General features: G+C 31.7%; 2 protein-coding genes and 1 non-coding gene across 3 annotated transcripts; 1 reads left to right on the top strand and 2 right to left on the bottom strand.

Annotated features, from left to right (window-relative positions):
- Positions 1 to 242: 242 nt before the first annotated feature.
- Positions 243 to 3,278, top strand: LOC8287865 (pentatricopeptide repeat-containing protein At2g18940, chloroplastic). The gene has a single exon (XM_002533685.4). The coding sequence runs from the start codon at positions 417 to 419 to the stop codon at positions 2,922 to 2,924; it is 2,508 nt and encodes an 835-aa protein (XP_002533731.2). The 5' UTR covers positions 243 to 416; the 3' UTR covers positions 2,925 to 3,278.
- A 127-nt stretch (positions 3,279 to 3,405) lies between these two features.
- LOC8287863 (stemmadenine O-acetyltransferase) lies at positions 3,406 to 5,607 on the bottom strand. The gene has a single exon (XM_002533686.3). The coding sequence runs from the start codon at positions 5,282 to 5,284 to the stop codon at positions 3,983 to 3,985; it is 1,302 nt and encodes a 433-aa protein (XP_002533732.2). The 5' UTR covers positions 5,285 to 5,607; the 3' UTR covers positions 3,406 to 3,982.
- Positions 5,608 to 13,815: 8,208 nt separating this feature from the next.
- On the bottom strand, positions 13,816 to 13,922 carry LOC125369687. Its single transcript, XR_007215363.1, has one exon. It is a non-coding gene; the product is annotated as a small nucleolar RNA R71 (small nucleolar RNA).
- Between the last annotated feature and the right edge of the window lie 11,867 nt (positions 13,923 to 25,789).

Raw genomic sequence — 25,789 nt, 5'->3', positions numbered from 1 at the left:
ATTGAAATTGAAAAGAGATAAATTTAGTGGGTTCTCCTTTTAATAAAAAGTAAAAAAAAAAGTCACGTAACGGAAGTTTATTTCTCCATATAATGAGGTGCCAAAATGACATAAAGCATGATTTTTTTTCAGTTATTTGCTCTAAGAAATAGATAAGGGGTCAATCTGCTACTTGACCTAAACGTTAGGGGCCAGATTGCACCTTTTCCCTATCATATATTTGAATGAAGACTTAGTTTATCTCTATTTCGATCTCCGCTTATAAAAATTTCATCTTTAATGAAGGCCACCAATCATCCTTGCCTTACCCCTTCCCTCCTCTTCATCGCTCTTGCTACTGCCCTTATCTGACTACCTTCCTTCATCTTCCTCTTTTCTCAGAACAACCCAAGAGCCCACTTCTGAAATTTAATGCAATGGAAGGTACTCTCTTCCCCAACAAACCAGTTTATCCAATCCCCACAAAGAGACCTCAACAGCCAAATCCACCTCTCAAATTCAGCTCTGCTAAACTTCCACCATCACCACCTCCTCCTCCCTCCTCTCCTCAGCTTCCTTCCCGTTTTGATTCTCTCCTTCAACACCTTCTCCATCTTTCTTCTCCACCCAGTAACACCAGGTTGCCTTCTCTTCAAATTTCTGGTGATTTGACCAAGAAACAGCTTCAACCGGCTCCCCACAGAAAACCCAACTCTTTTCTTGAATTTGAAGTTGACAAAGAAGAAGATAAAGATGTTTCTGATAGTGGGTTTCTTGAATACTTATCAAGAAAGGGTAAGTTGATTCTTGGTTCAATTATTGAACAGCCTTTGCATAGTTTGGCTTCTTTCTTTGATTCTTCCAAATATGAGTTGCTTCAAGTTGATTTGATTAGTCTCTTGAAAGCCTTAGACTATTCTGGAAATTGGGAAAAGGCCCTTTTGTTGTTTGAATGGTCTGTTTTGAATTTAGGAACTGCAAATGAGAAAATTGACCGCCATGCTATTGAACTGATGGTGAGGATTCTTGGTAGAGAGTCGCAGCATACTGTTGCATCTAAGCTGTTTGATGTAATTCCGCTTGATGACTACGTACTGGATGTTCGAGCTTACACAACCATTCTTCATGCATATTCTCGAACTGGCAAGTACCACAGAGCAATTGAAATATTTGAGAGAATGAATGAGTCTGGTTTGTCGCCAAGTTTGGTCACTTACAATGTAATGCTTGATGTTTACGGAAAAATGGGTCGGTCTTGGGACAAAATCTTAGAGCTATTAGATGAGATGAGAAGTAGAGGACTTGACTTTGATGAGTTTACTTGCAGTACTGTTTTATCTGCTTGTGGAAGAGAGGGACTGATAGATGAAGCGAAAGAATTCTTTTCTGGATTGAAATCTGAGGGTTATAAACCTGGGACTGTTACATATAATGCTTTATTGCATGTTTTTGGGAAGGCAGGGATTTTCTCAGAGGCCTTAAGTGTCTTGAGTGAAATGGAGGAAAATAATTGCCCTCCTGATGCTGTGACTTATAATGAGGTCGTGGCAGCTTATGTGAGAGCAGGATTTCATGAGGAAGGAGCTGTTGTCATTGATGCAATGGCTTCTAAAGGAATTATGCCTAATGCTGTTACATACACTACCATAATAAATGCTTATGGTAGGGTAGGAGATATCGATAAGGCTCTAGAAATGTTTGACCAGATGATGGAGTTGGGTTGTGTTCCTAATGTGGCTACTTACAATGCTGTCCTTGGCATGCTAGGGAAAAAATCACTATCAGAGGAAATGATGAAGATACTTGGCCATATGAAATTAAATGGATGTTCTCCTAATCATATTACATGGAACACAATGCTTGCCATGTGTGGAAAGAAGGGTATGCACAAATATGTGAATCAAGTATTTCGGGAAATGAAAAATTGTGGGTTTGAGCCTGACAGGGACACATTTAATACTTTGATTAGTGCATATGGAAGGTGTGGTTCGAATAATGATGCTGCAAAAATGCACGAGGAGATGATTAAAGCAGGATTTTCTCCATGTATTAATACGTATAATGCACTTTTGAATGCTCTGGCTCGTCGGGGTGATTGGAAAGCTGCAGAATCGGTCATTCTAGACATGAGGAATAAGGGCTTCAGGCCCAGTGAGACCTCATATTCATTGATGGTTCATTCTTATGCAAAGGGAGGCAATGTGAAAGGGATAGAAATGATCGAGAAAAGTATTTATGATGGTGATATCTTCCCTAGCTGGATGCTTTTGAGAACCCTTGTTCTTGCAAACTTCAAGTGTAGATCACTAACAGGCATGGAAAGGGCATTTCAGGCATTACAAAAACATGGATACAAACCTGATTTGGTTTTATGTAATTCCATGCTTTCAATTTTTGCCAAGAACAATATGTATGACAGAGCTCATGAAATGCTGCGTTTGATTCATGATGCTGGGTTGCAGCCAGATCTTGTAACCCACAATAGTTTAATGGACATGTATGCTAGAGGGGGAGACTGCTGGAAAGCAGAAGAGGTACTGAGGATGCTACAAACATCTGGTGGGAAACCAGATCTTGTTTCATATAACACTGTCATCAAAGGTTTTTGTAGAAAAGGGCTCATGCAGGAGGGTATAAGAATTCTATCTGAGATGACATCTATAGGAGTTGGACCATGTATTTTCACATACAATACTTTTATCTCGGGCTATGCAGCACAGGGAATGTTTACAGAAATAAATGACGTGATTAGCTACATGATTGAGCACAACTGCAGACCAAATGAGCTAACCTATAAGATTGTGGCAGATGGTTATTGTAAAGCAAGAAGATATGATGAAGCCATGGACTTTGTCTCAAAGATAAAGGATGTAGATGACACTTTCGGTGATCAGTCTGTGCGAAGACTTGTTTCTCGGGTTCGCAACTATCTGGAATCACGATAACTTGGAGATCTGAGCTTGTGCAGTATCCCAATTGGATGAGATTCATCATTTGGGCAGCTTCAGGAATAGTCAATTCTGTGAGGAGAAAATGTGAGCTTGTTTCTAGTTTTCTTCATGTAGGATCCCCTTGTCATACATGTACAATAGCAATTTTGCTTAAAAACAAAATTTAGGTATATATGTGTTCTCAGTATGTAAGGTTTGTCAATTGGAATTTCCATCCCCAACTTTCCTTGATTTTTTCTGTCAGGGAAATTATGGTGCCTTCTGTAATTCATGCCATCACTTTTTGGAATGGCTGTAAAAACTGAAAACCACTATAAACATAAATAGAAGGGGCCTTTATGATTCTCATGATCCCTTAGTATTGTTTTGTTTATAATTGGCTAGGATAAGCTTTTGGTTCTCATTGTCATTCCTACATGCTTCAATCAACAACAATTAATCAACAGGTTTTCTCTTTTCTCATGGTTCTGCGGTTTTGTTTCTGCACTTGTTGATGGAAAGCCTTTCCTTGTGGTTTAAGTTGACGAAGTCCTTCGCTTCTGTTCGTGGGGAAAAAGGAAAATAAGTACACTATTATTCAAGAGTATTTGAATATCCACGTCATTGAACAAGAAGTTTATTTCAAGATTCAAACCACCATAGATTGCCATCTCCAAATCTGGAAGAGGAATCTAAAATTTCACAGTAGAGAAGTTAAAGAAAGTATGATATTCTGAACTGTAGATCATTGGATTCCTGCCTCTGGAGGGAATGGCGTATCGGTTAGCTAAACCGGTGCTTAGAAAATGTTTTCTGAAAGAAAGTGAGACTGTGAATAGGTGAACTTCACATGAAACTATTTGTGCTGTATGCTGATATCTTTGGGAAAGTTATTTAACCTGGCTTGGCACATTCCATAGTGATCAAGATTACAGATATAGTTGGAAGATAATAGTTGAAAAACAATGACACAAATAAAGAATTCAAAAAAATAAAAAAGATACATGTGAATAAAGCATAAACAGATCACTCGACTTCAGTCAAACATATAGTAACATATATCAAGGTCTGCCTCAAATCCTTGCTGAAACAAACTGGAGAAGTTCTTGACTGCACTCAAACTTGGCCATGTCTTTTTCAGTCAAGGTCACCCATGCCTCTATACCATCACCGGATTTTGTGCCCATCAAGATAACAGAGTTCCTAACAGGTACTGTTATTGTACAAACTTTTATTGGCATTCCCCATCCAAAGTTAATCTCATACAGAGGAAATCTTGCCCAGCTGCTGAAAGTGTAGACTTCAACTCCTTCTCCTCTTAGGGCCAGTTGTCTTAGCTCTTTAAGAGGTTCTAAAGCCTTTGCCAAACCATCATCTCCTTGAAGTTTAGTCAAGTATTCACTGTCGATTCCGCGTATTGATTTTCGAAGGATGCGTACTAACTCTTGTAGCTCCAGCTCTTTTTTAACATCAAAATATGGCGCTAGAGAAAGCCGCCAGAGATTACCTACAGAATGTCTTGGCAATGGTGGGTTCATCCTGTCCCTGATATTGACTAAGTGGGTAACAATAGAAGGTGGGATCAAATCTTTCCCCGTGTTTAATCTAGTCACTTCCATTGCAGCTTTCCAGATAAGAGTTGTCACAGCTTCCACACGTGTAGGATTAATGTCATTCGCAATGTTTGCCTTTAGATTAGCCAAATTCTTTCCTTCGAACTCGAATCTCCTTGTGACTATTTTCTCATCTTTGATCATATCACGCTGTTTGATTATATCTACACCTTTAGGTGGGAAAAGCAAAGCCGAATCTAGACTTGGAGCAGCTGTTTGATCAATGCCAGTTGCAGTAGCAGCCCAGGCATTAAGGAAAGAAGCCATGGTTGCACCATCTGCAATCTTGTGAGAAACACACACACCAATTCCAACACCACCGCACTCAAAAACATTAACCTGAACACCTGTAATGAGTGTCTCCCCATCAACCGTCGCTCCATCTGCGGTGCCTCTGTAAGGATCAAAGGGGAAAAGTTTATACAGCATACTAGTTTCAGGATCCCTGACAATCTCTGAGGCTGCAATATTAACTTTAGCCTCAAGAAACAGGGCCCCATCATCATTACAATCCACAGAAAGATTTCCTTTCAGTTTACCAGAAAAAGGATAGTAGCGAGCAAGAGTGTCAGACAGTGATTTCTTTAACTTGTCTGCAAAGCAGTTGCCAAATTCTGCGGAAGAATAGAGAAGAAAGATTGGAACATAAGAAGGAGGAGCCAACTCATCCAGAAGACAGATTTTGAAGTGCTTAAGATGAGCAGGAGTTGGAGACGATGGCTTTATCATTTCCCTAGAGATTATCTCAACTTTCATTGCCATTTTTCCTGTGCGTTTCTAAACTGCACTGCCCTTGATTAATCTCTTGCTCTTGTTTGATCTCAATTTGCCAAGAATTTGCTTCTATTTATAGCGTACCTAAGTGGTGTTTTCTTTTCATTTTCTTATGAAATGAAGTCAAAAGAAAAGCTATTTAAGTAGACGTCGAGAATCAGACATCGAGTCAGAACTTTGAGTATATAGTTACGTTAAAAAAAAAAACACTTTGAAAATAATATTTTATGATTTAAATGAGTCTTATCTCACACGTTTTAGATTAACTGTAGATAAATATACATAAAAAAAGAACTTCTTAATCACGTGCTCTCATGCTTAATCCGTAGTTACATATATTTCAATTTGATTAAAGTTTAAAATTTGAATGTGATCCGTCATTTGTTAATAAATATTTCTGCACCTTCACGCTAACATTATCAGCCATTAGATCAAATGAAATATATTAATTTCACGGTTGATATTTCCTGCACATATAAGCCACAGGAAGCATATTTGATTAAGATTCATAAGCCTGGCAGGGTATGGATATCATAACTGTTTCAACCGAGAGAGAGCTTGGGATTAGATAAAAGTTAAAACGGCATCCTGAAACCCCTATACGACAAGCAACAGAATATTTTAGAGTTTACCTTGGGTTTTGGACAAAAGATGGCATTTATGTAATACATATATATATATATATATATATATATATATTGTTCCACCATTTTTAAGTTTGTTTTTTTAATTATAAATATTATTAGCTAATAATTTTAGTTTATATATTAATTTTATATATTTTCTATTAATTTAAATTATTAATGAATTTATTTATATTTTAAATTATAAATGCAATTTAAAAATATATAAATAAATCTCATAATTATTAAATACTACTGATTCAATCTCAAATATAAATAAAAATTATAAATAATAAAAATAATATTAATGGTTATAAATTTATAAGGTATCATCCGCTACATTCAATAATTCTAAAAATATATTATAACCCTATGAGTTTGTTAGTTTAAATCCTAATTAGAACTTAATAAGGTTTTATTAGAGTATCTTTATAGTATACAATCATTATAAAGTTTATTGTCAATTATAGAGAAACAATTGATATTATTTTTATTAATTTATTAGTTGCATATATTTTCTTTAGATTTTCAGTAAGTATATAAATAACATATATATATATATATATATATATATATATATATATATATATATATATATATATATAATTCAAAATTATGTAAATGAATTTCATAATATCAGTATCATTGATTAAATTCTAAAAATAAAAAAAAAATTAATAAATAAAATTATATATTTTATTTGTTGATTACTTAATCCTATATATAATTAGCTAATTTAGCATTCAATATATTAATAAATTATTAAAATTAAAATAACACCAGTTATTATAAGTTTATAAGTTACTATACACTTGATATGTTAAAATGAATCTAATCTAATCTAATATATATTAAAGTTGAAATAGAAAGAATGGTTTAACCACAATTTGTCACGTAGGATTACCAAAATATGATATTTGTCATTTTTCTTATACACATTAATTTATAAAAAGTATTTTTTTTTCTTCTTTTTGAATATATAATGTAATAATAACAACTTTTTGAATTTAAATTTTATATGTACTTTTTTGTTACTATTTTAATCAATTATTTTATTTTATTTTACTTATATATGGTATTTTTTATTATATTACAAAATCTCGCTCTAAACTTAATTATTCATTTGATATCCTTATTTTTATTTTTATTTTTCTTTACTTACTAATTTGAGTTCATCAATGAATTTTGTATTTCTTATAGTTTAATTACTTTTATGTTTTACTTTTACTCATTTAAATTTAAAATTTATATTTATCTATAGCTTTTATTTTTTATTTTTTAATATTTTATTTATCAATTATAGAGAATTCTAAACATTATATAGTTCTATTATATTTTATGATTCGTATTTATAAACGCTTAAAGAAGAAAATGATAAATTTTATTATTTTAATAAGAATATATTAAAGTCACTTAAGTTTTTCTTAGACCACATCACTTTTTTTTTCTTTTTATGATTCTATACTTCAATTTTATTTTTATTTTTATTTTATTTTATATTACTGAAATTTAATTAGCAATGAATAATTAATTGTATTTGTTCATGTACATTTTATATCGTCAACAAAATTAAATATTAAGTATGAACTTCTTTATTTCTTTTTACATTTCATAGATTCTTATGTTATTTTTTTTAGTTTTTAATATTTAAGTCAATAATTTATAAATTTGATAAACATAACCAGATTGTTCAAAATGGATTAGAATCGGCTCGAAAGTGGAAGGCCGGTTGAAGTTTGATTTTTCATTAGCTAGAATCAGAACTATTGTGTCACGACTCCACCCGTGGGCCCGTGACCGGCACTAGGGAATGGGTAGGCTTAAGGCCACCGAAACCCGTAGTAAGCCTGACACTCACTGATTTAAACAAATCTCATCTCAAATTAATATTATTAAAGCCACAATTTATCTTAATAGTTACACTTTACAAAATTACTTGGTCCTACTAGAAAACTAGGCGAGACCAAGCTCGGAAAATTTACAACTGATACATTTACTATTACTACTCATGGAGAATCTAAGATTTACCAATTTACATACCAAATCAAATACATCACCCGATGATGAAGGAGTTTTGAATAAGAGTCGCGGGAGAACTAATACCACGAATCAAAAATATAAATGGAGACTCGAGAGTGAGTTAAAATCAAATAATCCGGGACTATTGCATTCTTCTCGGAAAACATAGATTATTCAAATTAGTATATCAAACCATGCTCGTAAATACAAATCATACTATAATCATACCCTATTACTTTCTTCACGTGAAATATTAATCATTCGAATCAATATATCAACCATGCACGTAAATACAATCCATATTATAATCATACCATAATAAATAAATAAATGAATAAATAAAAATATATTTTTACTTTTACGGGACGAGTGGCTTAGTAGAACCCTAACCCCAAATTCTAACAGCCATTTTGGCTCTCTTAATCCAATAAGATCGGGCGCTCTAGAGAGCAATGCTCGACCAGGACCTTACTTCCAAATTCGAACACTTGAATTCCAAATAAGCCGGCGCCCAGAGAGCAATGCTCGACCAGGGACCTTACCTCCGGCAATTTACTCAAATCAGCCCAGAGAGCCATGCTCGACCAAGGCAAACCCATAAATATCTTATTACATGTCCATGATTATTATCAAGACGCGTCCCGATGTAACCCATCAAAGTGGCATGTTCTACAAGCCACATTTCCCAAAACACAATCATCACATATAATAAATATCATTATCTGATGAACTCAACCAACACATATCGAAATAAAGATTAAAGATTTAAGGTAAAACAACGTGCAATTTGTGAGGGGAAAAATAATAACGTTTATCTTATTATAACATACTAATAATAATATTTATATTATTTCAAATATTAATAATCAAGTGAAATCATTTATTTTGCGATACTAATAATCATATTAAACACAAATTCTAAATAGCATATTAAAATCAGACTAGCAGTAGCGCAAAAATTAAATGACTTTAACTCACAGGATTGGGCGACCTCCTAGCTCTACTCCGGTGCCTCAATTGGAGCGAGCCGAACAGACAGATCATCTAATCACGGAAAACAATTTATCAATACGCTGAGACAATCGATCATTAATCCTAGGTCTAGACTCCTAGGACTGACTGTCTAAGAATCTCGACTCGGGAGAATTCTACCGAAAATCCGGCAGAACCTCCCCTACAACACGAATATTACCCCCCGTAAAAACGGGTCCAGGACCTGCCAGAAGAACACTTCAAATACTTAACGATTCAAACAATAGGAGTCGGGTCCCCAAACTTCACTATTTTCCGACTCCGCCACACAGCACAAAATACGACTATGGCAGCCAATCGATGACAAATATTTTTGACTCACAAAATCATCAAATACTCAATATAATCCAATAGACACAATTAAACCAAGAATTTCTAAAATTAACGGGCCAAAGAAAATTACCGAAACGCTCGATCGCTCGGTCGACTCGCCTCCAACCGCCGGAGTCCGATCGACGATCCGAACAAACCATCGGACTCACAACGACGCGCTGAAGACGATCCCCGCTTTCGATTTTTCGATCTGACACCCGATCATCCGAAGAGATTTACGGACGATCTCGACCGTCGATTCGCAAACGAAGCCCGATCGCCACGAAACCGGTGCCAATGCGAAGCTTGAGATGAGGAGAGTCGGGATACATCCTTCGATCATCCATCCTCCGCCGGAGCTCGCCAGAAAAGCCCAAAAACGCGGCTGCCACTCTAAGTTTCACTTTGCCGGATCTTGCAACTCCGGCCACCCCAAAGGCCGCCATCGCCGCGAGAGCCTCGCCAGAGAGCCGATCGCCACCCAACTCGGCCGCCAACAATGCTTGAAATGGCCGAACACGCCTGAAGCCGCTTGGCTCTTCCGCCGCAGAGCTGCTGCCGCCGGCCGGCCTCCACGCCCCCGACGGTCGCCACCGACGCCTGCAGCTCCTCTCTCTCTCTCTCTCTCCCACACGACTCTCTCTCTCTTTCCTTTCTTCTTCCCCGATTTCTTTCCTTTCAATATCGACATTTGACCCCTGAACTTTTCCTTATTACAATTTGGTCCCTCAACTTCCTTAATTACTTACAATTTCATCCTGCAGAATTTCAATTTGACCCCCAAACTTCTTTTTAGCCTTTCAATTAAGCCCCTAACTATTTAATTTGGGCCAAATCAGCATTATTGAAAATACATAATTACAAAAATACCCCTGACCGACATATTTATTTACGAAAATACCAAACTCACAAATTTCCATTAAACCCTCACAAAAATAAAATTATACTTTTAATCCTTATTTCAAAATAATCCTCCAATTAAATCTTACACACAATTAAATTAAATAATCAATTTCCAACTTAAAATTTAATACTACTAATCAATTATAATACCAATTTTCCCAAAATTCTTTTTATAAAAACATCCTTTATAATTTCTTCCAAAATTTTCCAATATATAATTTTACTTATATAAATATGCATTTGGAAAAAAATTTGAATAACCAAAATATAATCATTTCTCAAATAGTTTACTTAATTACTCCTTAAAAATCAAACTAATTGGATATGAAAAATAACTCATTTATTTATCTAACATGAACATTCAAAATTTGTATTTAAATCATTCCAATTAAACCGAATAAAAATAAAGCTAAAATTAACTTAAATAAAAACTCATTATTAAATATATAAAAAAATTCCGGATGTTACATATTGGTTCCAATTCCAACTCGTAAAATAAAAAGAAATTATTTTGATTAATTTTTTATTTTTTAAAAATTGATTAGAACTAGGTCAAACCGAAATTGTAAACCCGAACCGGCCGGCTTTATTGACACAATGTCTATGTTTATATATGCTAGGATAGTTATTATATTTATATTTGATATACAAACTAATATTAATATGAAATATTTACCATATATGCTCTATTAACTATGTAGTTTATACTAAAAATTATAAAAATTTAAATGAAAACTGACTGATATATTTATTGTATAAGATAGTATAAATTTAGCTACAAATATGAATATAAAATTAATTCATAAATAAAATATATATAATTTATTAATAAAATATTTATTTAAGTTCCACCTAAAATGCGTATATTAAACTAGTATATATATTAAAGTAAAAATAAAGGGAATGAATTAATAACAATTTGCCACTAATTGTTTATTATTTAACCATGAATGTCATTCATCACTGTATTATATTTCCTAAACACTCTAATTATTTAATTTATTAGTACTTTTTCCTCATCACTATTCATTATTTAACGAAAGAATGTTACATGTCACTCTATTATGTTTTTAGAAGTTTCAATTATTTAACATATTTTTCTTTCTCACTAATTGGTAATTTAAAATAGTTAATTTAAGAACACTCATTTACAAAATGCAGCAAAAATTGAATAAAAAAATTAAAAATTAGAAATATAATAAAAATACTCGGTACTCGTACTTTTCAATACTTGAAACTTATGTATTATTTAATTTTCAATACCTAATACTTACATATTATCAATTTTAGAAGAGAAATAAGTAAATATAACTATATGAAAAGATAATTTTCTTTTTCTTAGATTCAACTTTTTTTTTTTAATTTAAGCTATTAATAATTATATTATTTTTAAAGTTTTAAGCTTTACTAGATCATAAAAAATTATTGCTTACTCCTATTAGTATAATTTTTATGATACTTATACGATTCCTCTTTAGTTTTGAGTTTGATAATATAAAATTTTAATAATATTATACATAATTTAACCATTTCAATAAATCTTGATAATAATCATATGTCTATTGATTTGGTTTTTTCATAATTAATTTTGGCAATAATCATATGTTTATTAATTTTTTTGTTTACTTTTAAACATGTTATAATATTCATGTAACAGATTTAAAAAATATACAACAAACAAATGCTTTAATTAATTATTTAACTTATGTTTAAAACATAAAAGTATATTTTGAAAAAACAATGTGATTAGAATAAAAATATTAAGAATAAAACATTAAATATTAAATCTTATTATCGTACCCATGATTCATCTGTTATGATTTGTAACCGTAAGTTGATATATATATATATATATATATATATATATATATATATATATATATATATATATTTATAGGACGTTCTAGTGTTTTAATAGTATATTTTATATACATAATATGGTGAAAATAAGTGTTTATAACACCCTTAAACTTAATCGTCTATTTTTAAGTAATATTAGCAAAGAGAGAGAAATATAAAGACAAATACTCAAAATGGAGTTTAATTGGCCATGTTCGTATAAATGCCTAATATTAAGACGCGTGGACTGCTATTTGCTGGGCTAGTCCAATTCTACTATTTACCAAGGGTCAATTTAGTAATTTTGTATTATTATTACTATGATTTATATTAAAAGTTATTTATGGGATAATATTTTATGGAAACAAAGACACCTATAACCTTATCTATTATATGAACTTATATTTAGTATACTTATTTCTAGAAAGACTTATCTTGGTGAATGACTATTCTCTATATATATCTAGTTCTAAAAGAGAGATAGCTCTCTCTTATCTACTCTCTGCATCTGTCCACCATTATTTTCTCTACAGTTCTTCCATAAACATTTAGTTTTTAGTTTTCATCGTTCTATTTAATACCATGATCTTTAGGTTAAATATGTTAGGCTAGTTTTCACAAGTGTTTAGTTTAGCCTTTTTACTTATATATGAATCTTGTTATTTATTTATTTAATGAGTGATTTTTATACATTTATATCTTTATTAGTTTCAATCATTATTTTTAATTAACCATAATACTAATTCAATAATAATAATTTTTATGAAAATATTTAGGTTGAATGTATTAGAGACACCAGCTTTGCTTCAATCTATATTGGTAGAAGAAACTTTAGTTGCATCATTAGCTTGAGTAATTAAAGAAAAAACACATTAGCATCTCATTCATTAGATCTAGACTTAAAGTAAAATAAGGGGATTACTAAGTAAGTGGCTAGGCTAAATACTGTCTTTAGCATATAGTTTTCATACATCATTGTCACTGCATATTTACTTTATAGTTTATTATACTTTACTTTATGAATATTATTCACTCAAATATTGGTCTAGAGCGTTTAGATTTAATTTTATTGTTTTGTGTTGATAATTAATCTATACAATAAGTGGCCTCATAGTTCCTTGAAAGATCGACCTTGTGGTGAATTTACGGCTTTACTATAAGAATGGTTCGTGCACTTACAAGTACTAACTTAGAAAGATCAAGTTTTTAGCGTCGTTGTCGACAAATTGTCTTCAAATTTTATTATATTGATTGATTGTCAAAAGTGTCTTGTGTTTGTTTTGTTTAGTATTTTTATTTTATTTTTAAGTTTTTAAATATGAAATTTTCTTTTATTTTATATGCGAAGAGGGAAAACTAAATCAAGTGATTCATCAACTTAAAATACTGAAAATGAATCAAAAGAATCAAAAGAAAAAGTTGAGATTATGAAAGATTATGCACGACTTATAATTGGTAACACTACTTCATACATAGTTCTAAGTGATGTATCTAGAAATTATGAACTTAAAAATATTCACTTTAATATACTTCTTTCATTTTATAGTATGCCTAGTGAGGATGCATTAACATTCATTAGAGAATTTTATGCCATAGTTCATACTTTTCCATTATTTAGCCTGAATGAGAATCAACTAAGAATGAGGTGTTTCCTGAATGAGGTGTTTCTCTTATTTATTGAAAGAAAAAGTAAAGGCTTGGTTAATAACCCCGCCTCCTAATTCTTTGAGAACATGGGATGATGTATATTAAAAGTTTATGAGTAGGTTTTACTCACATCAAAAGACCAAACAATTAAGAGCTGGAATTTCTAATTTTTATCAAATGGATATTGAATCATTTCATAAAGCATGAAATTGCTTCAAATCACTTCTATTGCAGTGCCCACACCATGGATACCCACTTCTAATAACTAACCAATCATTTTATGATGGTTTGACATAACAATATCAACGTACGATTGATAATGCAGCTGGGGATGCTATGTTGGAAAGGGCAGCTGATTATGATATATTTGAGATGTTAGGAGCCAATTCTCAACATAAGAGTATAAGGAAAAAAAGAGTAGGAGTGCATGAAGTAGTAGCTAGTACTGAAATAGCCATGCAATTGGCTAAATTGACTAAGCAAGTTAAGATGCTTGCTTCAACCAAAATGAGATATGTGATATTAGTGGTATTTATAGTCATGGTGCTAATATTTGTTCATCTTTTGATAATTATAAAGGAGATATGTATAACAAAGTAAATTTGATGGATTTCTAATAATCTAGGTAACTTATGAATGAGCCTTATTTCAACATATATAACCCAGGTTGGAGAAATCATCTAAATTTTTTTGAAAATACAATGATCAAACCCACCACAAATATTAAGGAACTCAAAAACTAAGACCAATATTCTCAATTACAAGGGAACTCCAATTCTTCCTTTCAAGATCTAGAGCAAACTTTTTATTCTAATGAGCAAAGAAATTCAAGTTGGGAAGAAATACTTTAATTGTTTATGATGGCTTCTCATGATAGGATGGAGAGGAATGAGAAAAAAACAGATCCGATTGAGGCTTTAATAAAACATTTAGAAGCTCAAATGGGACAAATTATTAAAATTGTTCAAAAGCTCAAGAAAGAAAAACTACCAAGTCAACTTGAACAAGCCGATTCTATTACTACTATTAGAAAAGATGAGGTTGTTGATAATAAGATTGATATGAAAACTGAAGGAAATTCTTCTTCTTATACAAGTACACCTAAAGATGATTAATTAGTAGAAATACAAATCAATAAGGAGAGCATGAAAAAGGAAGAAAAAGTAGAGCCTAATCTTAGGCTTGAGAAGAAAGAAAAGAAAGCATTTTTTGGACCTAAATTTCACAAGGCAGCTCAACCTTATATGACACCTATTCCTTTTTCCAACCGACTAAAAGAGAGCAAATAATTTTTTAAAAATATTGAGATGCTTTCTAAAGTTACTAATTTATCTTTGTTAGATGTTATCAGGAATAAGTTATCGTATACAAAGTTATTAAAGAGTTGTACACCAACAAAAGGCGATATGCGAACGATAAAAAAGTACAAGTAACAAGTGTAGTGTTTCAACATCAATTACCCCTTAAGATGAAGGATCCCGATAGCTTCACCATTGAACAGTAGGTGACGAAAAGATTACAAAAACCATGTTAAATTTGGGAGCAAGCATCAACTTGATGCCTTATTCAATGTATGAATAATTTGATTTGGGAAAGTTGAAGCCCACCACCATGTCTCTACAACTTACTGATAAATCAATAAGATATCCTAGAGGTATAGTGGAAGACTTGCTAGTTCAAGTAGGTAAGTTAATAATTCATGTTGATTTTGTAGTGCTTGGTATGGAAAACACACCAACAAAGAATAAGGAGCAAACTATACTCCTTAGTAGACCTTTCATGAAAAATATTAGAACTATGATTGATGTGCATAATGGGAAACTTACCATGATAGTTTTAGGAAAAAACTGTAGAATTTAAAGTGTTTGATTCTCTAACTTTATCTCTTAAATCTACTATTGATAAGTGTTCATATAATTATTTAGATTCTCTTATTTATGATCAATTATATGATATTCCATTCTTAATTGATAAGAGCTTCCGTGACACTTTAGATGTTCACATTAAAAGTATGAAGCCACACTTGAAAGGAATGGCTAATGACCAAGAGGTGGAATGCATGGATGAACACCCACTATGAGCATAATCAGATAATATCTAGTTATAGACAATAAACTTAGCAATTGTATTTTATTTTTATGCATTTCAATTTATTTTATTTTACTTTATTTTTTTAGTATTTTATGTTTACTTTGTAGGCCTATAAATGCCAGCATGCTTACCTTTTGTGATTCCCAAAAGACAATATTTCTTCATGTGGTATCAATTTATTTTTTTAATAAAATACTTTCATGTTTAATTGATATTATGTTATTATATGGATATTGTGTACTTAATTTGTTGAATATTCTTTGATTATTAAGAAATATTAATTGAACATCATTTGATTTTAGGCATGTCTTATTTCCTTGTAGGATTAGGAATTAGTTTTTCTTCTAATATGCTTTTCATTAGTTATAAATTAGTTAATTTTTTTATATTAGTTACTTTTAGTTTTAGTGATTTTCTTAATTTTAAATTTTTTTTGTTCAATTTTTAGTTTAAATTATTAATTTCTTGATTTTTAGTTATTTAAGTATTTATAATTTTAAAATTTATATTTTTTTAAAATTTATATTTTTTTAAAATTTATATTTTTTATTAATTATTTACTCTTAGAGTTCATAAAAATTAATTACAAGTGTTGAAAAAAAGAATTTGCGCGAGCTAAGTTGTAGCAACGCAAAGTTGCACGGGTTTTTAGCAGCAGCAACACACAAGCAGATGGACCAACAGCAAGCAGCCATCCGCGGGGCCTGGAGAATGTCCCGTGCATGAGAGGAGTTAAGGAGCACCACGAGTCGCGAGGCTCGGGAGACGCACAACCAAACAAGGATGTAAGAGGGGTAGGAAAGGCCGCAGGGCGCAGAAGTGCGATTTTTAAGCAAAAATGGGTGATTTTTTTAGCAAAATTAATTAATTAAAATAAATAAAAATTAGGAAGATTAATTTTAGGAATAATAGAGTTTTATTTAAATTAAAATTCATTATCTTTAAATATTAAATTTATTTTTCTCTTTGCCTCTCAAAAACACATATCTCTTTAACATACATAGCCATGTCATTGATCTAAGACTTTATTTCAGGATTTATTCTAAGATTTATTTTTAAAATTTATTATTCTTTATAATTATCAATGATGTGTGTTCAAATGTGCTTCTAAAGTTAGATTAATGAAGATTGGAATTCAAGATCATGCTTTTTATGCATCGCTAAACCCCATGGGAGTGTTCTATCTTTTTTCTCTCTTTCTTGTTCTTTATTTACATATATATATATATATATATATATATATATATATATATATATATATATATATATATAATGACATTAAGGACAATGTAAAATTTAATATTTCTTCAATCATATTTTAATATGCCATGTGAATTAGCAACTTTGGTTAATTTTGGCAAATTTTAAATTTTCTACTCAATTTTTTTTAATTATTCTATTGGAAGAGTCAATCAAAGAATATTACTATGTCAAGATTCTTGAACTCTTGAGTTTTTAATATGTATATGTGAACTCATAAGTTTATTTGCACTTAAATGATCAAGTATCCATTCTTTGCATATGGACATAATGAGTAGTTTAGCAAATTTGAGTTGGGTATAATTAGAAGTGTATGATTTAGATTATTACTTCTTTGCTATTAAATTGGCTTGCCTAAGTTTGTAAGATATGATATGGGTAAGTAAAGGCTCTAAGTTTAAAATAAAGCTTAATTGGACATGTTTGTATTAAGGCTCAAGATTAAAAAGCACGGAATGCTATTTGCTAGGCTAGCCCAATAGTCTTATATTATTATTAGAATTTATATCAAGAGTTATATATGGAATAATATTTGATAGAAACAAGGACATCTATAGTCTTATCTATTAGATAGACTTATATTGGATATGCTTATCTCTAGGAAGACTTATCTTGGTGGAGGACTATTCTCTATATATATTTCTACAAACCTAGTTCTAAAAGAGGAGAGAACTCGCTTCTATATGCTTTTTGCATCTGTCTACCATTATTTTCTCTACAGTTCTTCCATAAATATTTAGCTTTTAGTTTTCATCGTTCTTTTAAGATCTAAGGAGCTTTTTAAGAAGTGGAGAGTGAGGACCAATCATCTTCATACTTGAAGAATTTCGGATTTCAATGGAGCTTTTATTTTCTTGTTTTTATGTCTTTCTATTTAATACCATGATCATTAGGTTAAATATATTAGGCTAGTTTTTATAATTGTTTAGTTTAGCCTTTTTACTTGTGTATGAACCTTGTTATTTATTTATTTAATGAGTGATTTCTTTACCTTCATATCTTTATTAGTTTCAATTATTATTGTTAGTTAACCATCATATTAATTCAATAATAATAATTGTTATAAAAATATTTAGGGTGAATATATTAGAGACACCATCTTTGTCTCAATCTATGTTGGTAGAAGAAACTTTAGTTACATCATTAGCTTGAGTAATTAAAGGAAAAAGCACATCACCATCTCATTCATTAGATATAGACTTAAAGTAAAATAAGGGGATTACTAAGTAAATGGCTAGGCTAAATACTGTCTTTAGTATATAATTTTCATACATCATATTATTGCATATTTATTTTATAGTTTATTATACTTTACTTTATGAATATTAGTCTCTCAAATATTGGTTTAGAGTGTTTAGATTTAGTTTTATTATATTGTATTGATAATTAATCTATATAATAAGTGGCCTTGTAGTTCCTCGAGAGATCGACCTCGTGGTAAATTTATCGTTTTACTATAAGAATAATTTGTGCACTTGCAAGTAGTAATTTAGACACATCATAAGTTTTAAATTATGTAAAATAAACTTTTTTTTTCTTAAGATGCAAATTAAATAGCAAACTATATGATAACCTATTACCATTTTTTTAATATTTATATTCATATTATTCATCAAATAAGAATAGGCTGGATTCTTGAAATTAGAAATCAAATGTCAATCTTTTCTTTCCTAATTTTCCATACCTTTTTTCTGTTTAATATTCAATAAATAAATTTTATTTTTTTTACTCCTATTAATATTATTTTTATGATTCGTAGACAATTTATAACTTAGGTTTTCAGATTGATAATATAAAATCTTAACAATATTATATATTATTTAATTACTTGATAATAAATTTTAATAATTTATTATTTTTTGACAAAATTTTAATTTTAGAATTATTTTATCAAATATTAAAATAATACTAACTGCATATTTTTGGGAGTAAAATTGCTTGTTAATGATATATATTTGTAAGTTCTAACCCTAACCGAAGATCAATTGATAATTTTCAAACTTAGTCAAAGCTCAAATTTACAATATGTATTATAGCTTACAACTGTTAGATTTGATCCCATCGATCCTAGCCATTTATTGAAATCTCTAATTAAAAAGTGGTAATCTTTGTCAACATGTTTGGATTCCCTAGAGTAAGGCTTATACTTTTGGACAAAAATATATTTTAGAGTCTTATCCTTCGGTTTGCTCTCATCTTTTTTTTCATGGTAACCTAGTTTATGTCGGGTCTTTTGCCTCTTAAAGTCCAACAGTTTTGCAATACTCTGTTGATTCTTCTTCATCCCCATTTTAAGCATTAAGTCCATTTTCTTGAACATGCTGACCACTTTAAGATCCATATAGTCCTCGTAGAGGACAACAAACTTGGAATCCAATCGAGGCTTCTATATAGCTTCCTGAATGGCTGAGATGACCTTACCACCTTCAGCATTAATGTGATTATCTCATCCTCGTGAGGGAACTTGACCTTCTAGTGCACAATGGAAGGGACTCTTCCAAAGGCATAAAACCATGACTTACCCAATAACAAAGTGAAGGTTAATAGGATGTCCAGGATAGTGAATTCGACCTATGATTCAATTGGACCTATTTTTACTAGTGCTGAAAACGTCCATTCCACATCTCTTTTAGGTCTTTCAAAACTCTCCCTAATTTAGGGAGTATGTGAGAAGGACAGACATTGATGACTAATCCATTATCTACCATCACACGTGGGGTCCCCTTTCTTTTTACCTTTGCTGCAATATAGAGAGCACTTGTGTGGTCTCTTCCCTCTAATGGTATATTATCGTCTGAAAAAGTGATCATCCTGATGGTTTTGTCAGTTACCATTTTGATCATTTTGCTCGAGGGTAGCTGTTGTGCTTATGATGATGCTAGATAAGGCATGGATTAGAGCCTTCTTATAGTCTAGTGAATGCATAAACAGCTCCCAAATGTCGGCTATCTTTTTATTTTTTTTTAACTGTTCCAACAGTCCCTTGTCGTCTTCTTCTAGCGCTTTCTCAACTTGTTTCAGCTATTGTACCTTTGTGTCCTTACCTTTACCCTCCAACTTAACGTTTTTATCAAAGTCATCGTCCGCCTAAATATCTTTTACGCCATTATCTTGGACTTTGCACTCATCCCTAAAGCTGTACCAAATGTTTATAGCCAATACTGATTTCTTTTCATCGTCTTTCCACACCTGTAGAAAGCAAGATTCATTAATTGCTTGATCATCGCCATCTGATCTCAATCACTCGGCATAATATCTTTAATCTGAATGTCAACTGAAGGAGGTCTCAGTAACAAACTTTGAAATCAAATTTTTTTCAAGGGCTGCCCTAGCAGGTCTTCATATTCATACTAAGGAAGTTGCTCCATTTTCCATCTCTCATAATCTATGAGGTCCTGAATCTTATGCTTGAGATGATTACATTGATCTGTCACATGCACAAAAGCCTAATGATACTTATAAACCATTGTGAGGGCTAAGACAATTGTTTGGTGATAGGGGCTTGAGTTTTCTACTCCTTAATGGATGTTGGAACACGAAAATAATGGTGCTCCTAGCTCGGTGAAGGTTCTTTGTAGGCTTTTTGGCTCTAACTCTACTCTGGCTTAGGTTAGGATATGTCTTGGAAAGAGTCCATGACTTCTTTTTCACCAAAATCGAGGGTGATTATGGACACTTGGTTTGGGGGCAATTTATTACTATAGTTTGGTAGAGGGTTTCGGTCAACTTTTCGACATCAATGAGGTCTTAAATGTCATGCTTAAGCTGGATGTAGTTGCCTGTGTAGTGACTAGATGCTCGGTGGAATTTACAATAAGTGTTGGATTTATAGCCGAATGCATTGGGATTAAGTGGGTTGGAGTATTTTGCACTAACCTCTCAAAAATCTTCGAGAGAGGCTGCTTGAAGTTGGAGAACTTCTTCGGTCGCTGGACAATATTCACGTCAAGGGTTTTGCTCCCTCAAGCCTGATAGTTCTTTATCTTGCTTATTCGCACGTTATTTCTCTTGTCATTCTCTAACTCTTCAACTTGAAGACTGTCATCATATAAATCCATAAAGATCTTCGAGTTCATCATATGAAGCCTCTCGACCCATCCTGGAAGAATATTTTGGGCCGCCATATGAACTTGGTCCTTTTCTAAGGGCTTGTTCTTCATTAATCCAGCTTTATTCCTCTACCTGGTCAAGAAATAAGAGAAGAACTCATTTGGTTTTTTACTTGATGGACTCAAGTTCCTTTATTGACACCTCTAAATGAGTGTTATAATTGTATTCCTTGATAAAAGAATTACATAATTCTCACTATTGAGCTTTAACAAATTTTTCCAGCCCATGATACTAGTTTATAATAGGTCCTTCCAAGGATAATACAAATAGCTTTACAACTTGGATCCTACTTAGCTGAGTAGTTCCTATAATAGCAACATATTGCTTTAGATGAACTTTCAGATACTAGTCCTATTGAACTTGCTCATCTCAAGCATCTTGAACTTCATAGGTAGCTTGTCTTCACCCGTCAAAACCACCTCTTTGAAATTATATATCAGGTATAATCATTTGATTTCTAATATAGCTTGCATCTTGTCAAGCCGAACACTTAATCCACTTGCAACTTCATTAATAGCAAGGGCAACTTCCTTTTAGGCATAGTCTAACATGAATTCATCAAGATTTTAGAAATTTTAGGGCACTCTTGTCCTAGCAGGGTCTTAGCATTAGCATTAGCAATGGTTGTGGCAGTAGTTTAAGAGGCGATTACAATCGGATCGACAACAATAGGAGGATTAACTGCTGCAGGGGCAACTAGTGCAATTGGTGCAGCAGGTGAGGCTTGATTTGTGGCCATCCCAGCCAAAAGTTTTTAGAGCTCCTCCTGGATCACACCCCTCAGATTATCTATGGTAATATTCTTGAGGATCTCGATGTCTTACTCATTAGCTTTCTCATTCGCCATCTCTGGTGCAGTTTCAACTTCAGTCATTGAAGCTTGATGTCTTAGTCTTTCTAGGTACTCTAGCATGGACCGAAATCTCAACAATATTGGAACCCTCTCCATACTTTCACTATCTTATCTTTTCCAACCCAAAGGAGAGTCTATACGGCTAAAAATAAGGTATTATTATGATGCATGAAATACATGTCATGCATGTGTAATGGACAAAGACAAAGACAAAGAAAAGGGTTAGCAAACACAAAATATTTTATAAGTTACTACATAACATCCTCCCAACCTTATTACTCCCGCATACGGTTCATGATGAGTCTTTCTCTCCTAGGATTATAGGCTTGGGCTTTCTATTAACATGAGATAGTAGGCCCGGCGTGCATGTCATATGCTCTCAAAGCATATTAAAGCAAATAAGGTGATATTTTTCAATATAAGGATAAAACCTCCATATTTCCTAGGGCTTGTTACCACAATTTGGGGCTAGGGCCTTTCAATATGTGGGCTTAAATACTTATATAAGGAGAATATCTCATATAGCAAGTAATATGCTTCCTAAAGGAGATTGCTACTGTCATTACCATGAGCTGAGTCTTAGGTAAGGATAAAAGACTCCCACAGGTAAAAAGTGTCCTTCCTTGGCTCATCTCCCACTCAAGGGTCTATGCAACGAAGGAAACTCATTCATGACTTGTGAGTGGTGGTTAGCTAGTGTCATAATTTCAAGATTTGAATGGAGCAAATGATGCAAGAATCACTCGTTAAATAATAAAATAAAAGACAAAGATACAATAGAATCAACTTCTTTTATCCCCAGCGGAGTCGTCACTATGGGTAGCAGTTTTGGGCATACACTCAAGTGTCTTTAGTGACTACGACACTGCAAGCTTTTGCAACCTAAAGGAATACCCTAACTAATCATAAAGACTTGCACAGAGATTTTAGAGTAGCCACCCAGGTAATTTATTAGGACACTTTTACTAATTGAGTGGCTTTTCTCGATTCCATAAGGAAGTTTCGCCGCATCTAGAGATGGATTCAAAAACTAACTTCCTTATTTGTGTATCTTGTCTTTAATTTTATTATTTAACGGGCAATTCTCTATAAACACGAGAATTATTTATCTACAAAAATCATTACAACATGTGAAGTCCACCTAAGTCTCGCCCATTTTATTAAGCCTAGTTTCCATTTTGATGTTTAAACCTAATTAGCTCTCCAATTATGTATAAATATCCATCCAATTTAGCCCAATTACAAGTTATGCACTTAATCACCAGCCTTTAAACATATATGGACTACTTTTTATATTCGGGCCCAATTGAATAATCTTATACTAATATGATCCATCAGTTATTTAAAAGTATGGCAAAGACCCACTAAGTCTATATATATTTTAGTTTAGGCCCAATTTACCATCTTTTAACTTAATGTACTACAATTTCATACCATGTCCAATTTTAAAGTCTAATGTCTATATGTCCAGTTTTAATTAGGCAATTAGATAGTAGATAATTAGAATTCATCCAAAATAAAAGCAAAAATAAAGTGTTAAAAAAATTAAATCTAGCTATTGTAACCCTCATACAACTAAAAATCAAGAGAAAAATAAAATTAAGTTACAATGTATAAAAATGCGAAACAAATTGCATAAAATTCGAAGATATGGCAAAGTTGGTGAAGAGCTGACCGGCTCTAGGGCTTGGTCAAGGTTGGTTTTGCATATTTCTTTAATCCTCTCGCCCAGAAGTCAATTTAACATGCACATAAGATAAAAATATAATTAAAAACTTGAAAAACTAAAATAAAGGGCATAAAAATAATGCAAACATAAAAAAAAAAAAAGACAAATTGACAAAAGACAAAAAGTCTACATAATAGATTCTAGATTTTGAATATGTAACCTTGAAAATTGATGCGATCACATAATTATATGGGAAAAATATAAATCTAATATGTTACCCTTATCATTCCAATAATCATATTCAAAATCCAATATATTGTCATATTTAAAATCCAACATAACATAAGCATGTTGATTCATAACAAAAAAAAAAATCTAAATCTAATCATGTAAATCATACAAAACAATAAAAAAGCATCCTAATCATGTTTCTAAAATTACAAAATTAAAGAACCAGTAAAGGAGAGGGAGATACTGATGATGCAAGATTTGAAGAACCCTCAGTTTGTTACATAGTATTGATCTTCGAGTCTTTAGAGATGATGAGATGGTGGAATCAAAGATCATATAAGAATCCAGTGTTGCTTGGGCTTGATTGTGTGTTTCTAGTAAAGAGAAATCTTTTATCGTTCTTAAAAAAAAACTTTCCTGATTTCTGTTCTTACTTAGTGATTCCCTCCTTAGTTACTTAAAAACTTAATAAATGAAGTGCAGTTTGTAGCCAATCCGATCATTTTTCTATTTGTAGCAATAGTGTTTTAGGAAACCCTAGAAGAACAGATAAACTTTGATTTTTAAATTTAAAAAGAAATGATTATTTTTCTTTATCAGATCATTTAATCCTTTAAATATAGGTTAATATCAAAAAAAATGAATAATATCAAATCTTTTAAAATAAAATCTTTAAAACCCCAATAAACTAAATATCTTATAGAAGCCTTTTTTTATAAATTTTGGCGTTTTAGATTAAAATACATGTAAAACAGCATCGAATTTCCGAAAACAAGCCAATCGAGACTATAGATCGGCTCTACACAGAGTCGATTCGGCTCTATACTAAGCCGATTGGCTTAAAGAGAAAAAAGTTTTGAAGTTTTTTACATTTTAGTCTTTGAACTTATAAAAACTATTGTTTCACCCTCAAACTTGATTTTTTCTGCAAATTGAGTCCAAATTGATTATGGAAAAGCAATTTTGGTTCAATTATTCTCAATCTTAACTAGGATTCGCCAGTCCTCAATCTTTCGAGACTCGAGAAAGGGAGTAACTTTAATCATCAAATTTTTCATAATTTTCTCGATATCTAAATTCGAAAAATGAGTGCTGACAGCTATGAGATATTTGAATTTTGCGATCTGATTCTTTTATAGCGGTAGCAATTTAGAAGACAAAAATGAAATCAAGGTTTTGATCATTAAGTAAAGAAAAGCCTAAAAAAAAGACACTTAAAATATATAATTAGTACTAATCGTTTGATTATCAAGATCAAAACCAAGAGTTCCTAAGTTCACGAGAAAACTTAGGCTAATATGGCTTAAAGAGAGAAAGCTAGAAAGAGAGCTCTCAAATGTCTAATAATTGTAAAATGAGTAAAAAATTCCTTTTCTTAAGAACATTTTGGAATATTTATAGTAATCGTGAGTGGATTGTTAATCTTGGTGACATGTGGTTAAATCTGATAAAAAGAGTATTTTAAGTGAGGTATAAGCTACTTACTATTTGTATCTACACTATATGTCTCTCGTATAAAAATTAAGAAGGGCTAGGCCCATAATTTTAATGGACACTACCTTAAGCTAGCCAAATTAGATTTATGTTTTATATTTCAATTAAATAATAATTAGCTCTATCAATAGCTAAAGATTGTCCAATAAATGCAAAGAATGAATTTTAAGAATAATATTAACTTTAATAATGATCTAAATACTAAATTCAATTCAAGATTTATTTCAATGTTAGTTTAAGAATTTAGGCTTGTATTTTTATATTGTGGCTTATTTTGCAACCCCCTATTAACACGTTATTAGTTATGTTATGGCAGTGCACTTATATTATATGTGTTTTCATCAACAATAAATGAATATTTATGTGATAAAAAAAGAAAGCTAGTTAAAGTGGATAAAAATAACAAATAA

The sequence above is a fragment of the Ricinus communis genome, chromosome 3 (assembly GCF_019578655.1).
Source record: "Ricinus communis isolate WT05 ecotype wild-type chromosome 3, ASM1957865v1, whole genome shotgun sequence".
Classification (NCBI taxonomy): domain Eukaryota; kingdom Viridiplantae; phylum Streptophyta; class Magnoliopsida; order Malpighiales; family Euphorbiaceae; genus Ricinus; species Ricinus communis.
Note: the sequence above shows the minus strand (reverse complement) of the source record. Positions and strands in the feature narration are given on the sequence as shown.

Bases quoted from the DNA above. Each gene is read 5' to 3' on its own strand.
- LOC8287863 (XM_002533686.3), bottom strand. From the start codon at position 5,284: ATGGCAATGAAAGTTGAGATAATCTCTAGGGAAATGATAAAGCCATCG.
- LOC8287865 (XM_002533685.4), top strand. From the start codon at position 417: ATGGAAGGTACTCTCTTCCCCAACAAACCAGTTTATCCAATCCCCACA.